This window comes from Salvelinus sp. IW2-2015, unplaced genomic scaffold, assembly GCF_002910315.2.
Source record: "Salvelinus sp. IW2-2015 unplaced genomic scaffold, ASM291031v2 Un_scaffold1574, whole genome shotgun sequence".
Taxonomy (NCBI): domain Eukaryota; kingdom Metazoa; phylum Chordata; class Actinopteri; order Salmoniformes; family Salmonidae; genus Salvelinus; species Salvelinus sp. IW2-2015.
Window position 1 is genome coordinate 15,430 of NW_019943002.1, and position 7,090 is coordinate 22,519.

Genomic DNA, 7,090 nt, shown 5'->3' on the forward strand with positions numbered 1-7,090 from the left:
GCAGGAGGCACAAGAGTATCCTCATGTTTTAAAATCCACCACACCTCTTCAATCAGGTGTTTTATCAAAGGAGAAAAGCATGCACACATTTACAAATATGCTACTTCACCTTTTATCTAGAAAATGTATTGCACAACTAGCTACATTTGATTGTCACATTTCGTGATTCCACCCCTGCAAACGCAATTTGTCTGATGACGCTGACTGGAGGAGTCATTTCATAGAAGCATATGTTCTCTCTTCGCTGCTTCTATTACCTTTGACCTTAAAAATAGGCGAGCAAAACCAATTGAGATTCTCTCCTAATTTCCAACCACGGCTACTTCGTATAGAAAAAACACCAATCTTCAGCATAGGTTTCTACCTCACCGGTTGCCACGGTTGCTCTTTGGAGGTTTAGGCTCAGTCCTTGTTAAGTACTGTGACACGTACTTGAACAAAAAAAGTCAAATATGAAAATGATTGGTGGCAATTAGTGAAACATCACAACATTTTTCCAAGCTTTCCTTCACATACAGCTTTTGTTATAAAGCTGTAAAGTCATACTGCTGTAATGATTGAAAGTGTAGTCTGCTCTAGTTATGAGTGTTTAAGTCAAAAGAATTTAAAGTGAGAAGAGAACGTTCAGCCAAGTGTGATGTGATATACCGACATGCTGTGACTCAGCTCATAAGCACAGTACCTTGTCAGTCATTGATTTGTCAGTTGTTAACCTCAAGCATCCTCCTGGAGTTCTGTAAAGGTGAAGATGTACTGGTCGAAAGGTCACGGAGGAAACTAATGTGGTTTATTCAGCCATTTAAGATCTGTGCTTGTAGAAAAAAAACAAAAAACAGTCCACTGATAATCCTATCCCAAGACTAACCGGTCTCCCACATCCACGTCGCATAGGATGACAGAGGCAAAACACAATCAGAGGGGATCAAACATTTATTTACTCTTATTAAAAGTTACAATAAAACCATTAGCATCTTTAAACGATAGCAAAATAAAGAGAACCAAAAATATTGGCCAAAACATATTTACAGAGACAAATTGCAGATAAAAAGCTCACATTTTTGTACACGACCCCAACATCTGCACCATAAACTCTGAAATGTGAACACCGCAAGACTCAGAAGCTCAAATGTGGTTTAGCCAGAAAATAACCAGAATGCACGAACGAAGACATTTCCTTTTCCCCTCCCCTCCTTGAATTTTGTTTTTCTATACAGCACAAAATACTTAATTTGGGAGTAAAACATAGTAATGTAGAATACATTTTTTTAGACGATGATTTGAAAGGTTTGTGTCCATATAACAGTCATTTCGAGTGAAGGAGGTGTTATGCCCTGCTCCATAACCGTTGTCCATTTTTACATCCCAAGAGATGAGAAAGAAAAATAAAACATTATAGGACTGCCACTCGTGTAAAAGTATGCTTCTCCATGAATTGGGAAATTAAGTCAGTATTCCTGATTCATTCTACATCCAATCCAATACCTTCCCCACACGCCAGTCCCAGTGTGTACCATGAGGGGGCGCCGTAAGCCAACACTTTCGTGAGAGGGCCAGTGGGATTCCGTCAGTAGAGAAATGATAAAGGCAGTGAACTGGTGGCTGAATCAGCAAACGTGATATAGCCTTCTTCGTTTGTAGTTTTGTCTATAAGTTTAAGAACGTGGCACGAGTCTCATATATTTATATACTTTAATCTTGGAAAAACAGTTCAAGTAGTTGCGATGAGTCACGGTCACTCTGTCTTGGGCTCGGTCTCAGATGCTGCGGGTGTCGTGACCTCTGCGGGGGCAGCGGCCTCCTCGGCAGGGGCTTCCTCTGCGGGAGCGGCCTCTGCTGCTACAGCCTCACCCTCTGGCGCCAGGGTGGCCTCCTCCTTGGCCTCTGCCACAGGCTCGGCGGCTGACGTCTCCTTTGCTGCGTGGCCATTCTCCTCTGGCTTGTCCTCCGCCGTGGGGGAGGCGGCCTCCTCCTCGCTGCTCTTCTTGGTCTTCTTCAGCGAGATGCCCTTGAAGGAGTTCTTCAGGGAGAACTTCTTCTTCTTCTTCTTGGCATCCTTGGCGGCCTCTCCCTCGACCTTGGCCACCTCTCCTTCGGCAGCAGGAGCAGCCTCGATGGCGTCTGTCTCGCCCTCTTTGGCTGGCTCGGCTGTGCCATTCCCGTCTACGGAAGCTGCGTCCCCGTCGGGCTTGGCAGAGACATCTCCATTGGTTTTAACATGGCCATTCTCCTGTGGACAACAGTGAGAGAACAATTTACAGATGTGGAGAATAATAATGATAATTTTCTAAATAAACTGGTATGGGGAGAAAATTAAGGTAACTATTATAAGCAGCCCATACCAATACCAAATTGACTCAATCTACAAGTCACTGTTGATCAAGAATGTGGCTTAGGAAATAAAAATCAAGACTATTTTAATTCTGTGAGAAAGGGCAGCGTGATATGTCCAACCGACGTATCAGAGGTTTGTCGTTGTGGACGATTACTTGACTAGGTCAAATGCATAGCAAAACGCTTCATATGCACAGCAGGTTTGCATTACTCGTATCGACCACGTGGGGGCAGTCGTACTCCACCACAACCAGTCGAACAGCAAGATGAATTTTGGAACAAAGGAATCCCCATGGAATCAAGCAGATTGCTAAATTTGCAGATCATTGCAAAATGTCAATATCGTACTCTTCTAGCCTTTCGAATAACCCAAACTAACTTCTCTCGATTTGTCATATTAAATTGAAATGATTACATGTTCTAGCCTTTTGGCCAAGAATAAATGAGGAAATTAACAATCTGTTAACGTTAGCTAAAGAATGCACCAACTGGTAGACGTGCCGCCTCAATGAGATGGTTGACTGGCAATTGTACCCATTCTAAAACCGTCAGCTAAAGTTAACATAGCGACTCATTGTCCGGGTAACGGGCATACAGGCATGTACAATAAAACAAGGTTTGAGTAGATCATTTAATGTTTCCAGCTCTACAAATTACATCGAAAATTGCACAAGTCTGATTGCTCGCTTTTTTCAACAGGACGCTTTGCTGCCCTGCCCGTGCGCTTTGTTTGTAACGAGCCGTCCTCATTTGCATCCTTTGTCGCCCATCCGAGAGGGCGACCGCTGACGGCTTCTAGCACCAACTCACGAGAGAAAGCTAGTTAAAATAAATCCGCTTTCCATTCAGATGATAACTATGTGACTTAGTCCTGGTGTTAAAATACAGACAACTAACTACTGTACTTGATTAGATAGACTAAGAACTCGAGACGAATTTAACAAAAGGTTGTGGCGCATGGCACCATCAATTAGCCACTCAACCAAGCACAGTATTAGCTAAACCATTTAATTACCACATGTAATCACTGCAATCAAAACAGGTGGTTCGAGAGCGAATAGTCATATTTTTATCCTAATAAGTTTTTGCTAATTAGTCAAATGTACTGTAACTGTTAGCCGTGAGGTATCGCTAGCCTGGTATCACGTTGCCCATCCAACTCACGCTGGAGGTGGGCATTGGGTGCCAATGTGGACGCATACAACTGTTTCTCTTACCTGGCCATTTGTTTTAGCGACAGCCGGGTCGTCGACGGCTTTTCCATCAACAGCTACTCCACCCTTGGAAAACTGAGCTCCCATCTTTTAGGCTTTCTAAACAAAAATAAAATCTAAAATAAAAACCGAGACGATTTACGGTTAAATCCAGCCAGAGATAGGTAGATCTTGCCAGATTTTGAAATCCGTGTTGATCCCTTTTACGTTTGGGAAGCAACAAACGTTTCCCCACTCTGGTCTACTAACCTCACTGCTGCTGAGCACAAATTAAAGAAGGCTAGGGCTACAAGTGTGAGTATTTCAACCGTGCCTCAAAATTGTGGAGGACTCCACCTATGGGCGTGACTACACGGACATACCCAATCTGCAACCGTGGATTGGGGTTGGAATCCCCTCCTCGCCCCCTATCAGCTTCAATGAGAGTGTTCATTACAGATGTTATGAATATGGCGACTGAGTAAGTAAGAATTGTATCTTTATTATCAGATATTTTTATTGAACATAAATAGTAAATAACACTAGCATCATATCTTAAGGTTTCCAAGTACTTTACTCCAAATTAATCTAATTAGAAAATCCTCCATACAGTGCACTGCAATTCTACACTTTAAAAATGAAAGGTTCCTGGAGGCACCTTAAGGAGTTACTCAGATTGCAACACCAACAGAACCCCTAAAGGTGCTTCCAGCCAGGAACCTTTTCCCTGAGGAACCTTTTATAAAGATTCTCAAAGAACCGTTTAGGGTGTTAAGTTTCCTGTAGGAATATTTTATGTCCTATGTATTATATTATGAATAATAATAGTGAGTGTCAAACTTGTAAAGTCACAAATTCATTTTATTCACTTAGAAAAGTGCAACATGTCCAGTATTCACAAAGCATCTCAGTGCTGATCTAGGATCAGGTCCCCACCTGTCCATACAATCTTATTTTTTTATCTTAAAAACTGATCACTGGTTCGACTTTGACACACTGAATATGGGCCATTATTTATATGCAGTTACTTTAACTATTTTGGTCGGGTCTTCACTTTTGGTGTCATCTGGGCTAATTTTTTTCCCTTGCCTCTCGAACCTCTTCCGCATTTCCTGTACTTGTGCAATGTGAGCAAGTGGCTGTCTTTATTTTTTGTATTTATTCTTTATCATGCCATGCCTCCTTAAAAAATAAAATGTGGAGTGGAGAAATGTCATGAAGGACTATTGGGACTGAGGTCAGAGGAGCAGACTAAAATGGCCTTGTTATGCTGCTGGAAATGTGATGTGAGAAGAACATGTCCAACCAGCACATTATGGTCTGGGTAAGCACAATGGTGTTTTAAGGTTATTAGTGTGAATTAATGTGAGTAGGAAAAGTAAAGAATTCTTACATACAGTTGATGTCAGATGTTTACATACACTTAGGTTGGAGTCATTAAAACTCGTTTTTCAACCACTCCACAAATTTCTTGTTAACAAACTATAGTATTGGCAACAAGTAATTTTTCCAACAATTGTTCACAGACAGATTATTTCAYTTATAATTCACTGTATCACAATTCCAGTGGTTCAGAAGTTTACTTACACTAAGTTGACTGTGCCTTTAAACAGCTTGGAAAATTCCAGAAAATTATGTCATGGCTTTAGAAGCTTCTGATAGGCAAATTGATATAATTTGAGTCAATTGGAGGTGTACCTGTGGATGTACTTCAAAGCCTACCTTCAAAACTCAGTGCCTCTTTGCTTGACATCATGGGAAAATCAAAAGAAATCAGCCAAGACCTCAGAAAACAATTGTAGACCTCCACAAGTCTGGTTCATCCTTGGGAGCAATTTCCAAACCCCTGAAGGTACCACGTTAATCTGTACAAACAATAGTACACAAGTATAAACACCATGGGACCACGCAGCCGTTATATCGCTCAGGAAGGAGACACGTTCTGTCTCCTAGAGATGAACGTACTTTGGTGCGAATAGTGCAAATCAATCCCAGAACAACAGCAAAGGACCTTGTGAAGATTCTGGAGGATACAGGTACAAAAGTATCTATATCCACAGTAAAACGAGTCCTATATTGACATAACTTGAAAGGCCGCTCAGCAAGGAAGAAGCCTCTGCTCCAAAACTGCCATAAAAAAGCCAGACTACGGTTTGTAACTGCACATGGGGACCAAGATCGTACTTTTTGGAGAAATGTCCTCTGGTCTGATGAAACAAAAAAAGAACTGTTTGGCCATAATGACCATCGTTATGTTTGGAGGAAAAAGAGAGAGGCTTGCAAGCCGAAGAACACCATCCCAACCGTGAAGCACGGGGGTGGCAGCATCATGATGTGGAGGTGCTTTGCTACAGGAGGGAGTGGTGCACTTCACAAAATAGATGGCATCATGAGGGAGGAAAATTATGTGGATATATTGAAGCAACATCTCAAGACATCAGTCAGGAAGTTAAAGCTTGGTCGCAAATGGGTCTTCCAAATGGACAATGACCCCAAGCATACTTCCAAAGTTGTGGCAAAATGGCTTAAGGACAACAAAGTAAAGGTATTGGAGTGGCTATCACAAAGCCCTGACCTCAATTCTATAGAAAATTTGTGGGCAGAACTGAAAAAGCGTGTGCGAGCAAGGAGGCCTACAAACCTGACTCAGTTACATCAGCTCTGTCATGAGTAATGGGCCATAATTCACCCAACTTATTGTTGGAAGCTTGTGGAAGGCTACCCGACATGTTTGACCCAAGTTAAACAATTGAAAGGCAATGCTACCAAATACTAATTGATTGTATGTAAACTTCTGACCCACTGGGAATGTGATGAAAGCTGAAATAAATCATACTCTATACTATTATTCTGACATTTCACATTCTTAAAATAAAGTGGTGATCCTAACCGACCTAAGACGGGGAATTTGTACTAGGATGAAATGTCAGGAATTGTGAATAACTGAGTTTAAATGTATTTGGCTAAGGTGTATATCAACTTCCGACTTCATCTGTATGTATATGAGCAGTAGATGAGAATGTAGTATCAGGACACAAAACATGAACCTGAACTAATAAGTTACTGTTCTCTCTTTTCAGCTATGTGACAGCCTCAAAAATGTCTGTTCTCTCAACGAGGGGTACTTTTAAATGAGCGCTGTGCACACATCCATGTATTGCTGGGTAGTGGAGTACCTAAAGATAATGAGAAACATACAACATTGCATTTTGACTAACAATTCTGTTTGTAATACAAATTACATTGATTGAGCCTCTTGAAATATTGGTGTTTCGCTTCAAATCGGATGGTGGACTGGTGGATCAAAGGCAAGTAGCAGGCTAGGGTAGTGGACGAGGAAGTGTATCTTTGGAACTGTCTTCCCTAGAAACAGCTCCTGGAAGAGAGCTTGAAATTCATTGATTTGTTCTGCCAGATATGGGATCCAGGATCTTTTTAAAACTGAGGCCAAGATGTCGGATATCTCTCGAAGCAGGAGGTAGAGATCAGGAGCACTGCCATTTTGTATTTGACTACCAATCATTTGGGGGAGTAAACAGAAAAGTGTACATTTTTYTGATGCACTT

The 7,090-nt window shown here is 41.6% G+C and overlaps 1 protein-coding gene across 1 annotated transcript; it reads right to left on the minus strand.

Moving 5' to 3' along the window:
- Positions 1–1,196: 1,196 nt before the first annotated feature.
- LOC112071307 (MARCKS-related protein 1-A) lies at positions 1,197–3,826 on the minus strand. The gene is made up of 2 exons (XM_024138768.2): positions 3,549–3,826; positions 1,197–2,227 (listed from the first exon to the last, which is right to left on the minus strand). Exons 1-2 carry the CDS (start codon positions 3,630–3,632, stop codon positions 1,733–1,735), a joined length of 579 nt encoding a protein of 192 aa, XP_023994536.1. The 5' UTR covers positions 3,633–3,826; the 3' UTR covers positions 1,197–1,732.
- Between the last annotated feature and the right edge of the window lie 3,264 nt (positions 3,827–7,090).

Coding starts and splice junctions, on each gene's coding strand:
- LOC112071307 (XM_024138768.2), bottom strand. CDS start 3,632: ATGGGAGCTCAGTTTTCCAAGGGTGGAGTAGCTGTTGATGGAAAAGCC. Junction 2,228..3,548: donor TCGCTAAAACAAATGGCCAG/GTAAGAGAAACA, acceptor TGTTGTCCACAG/GAGAATGGCCATGTTAAAAC.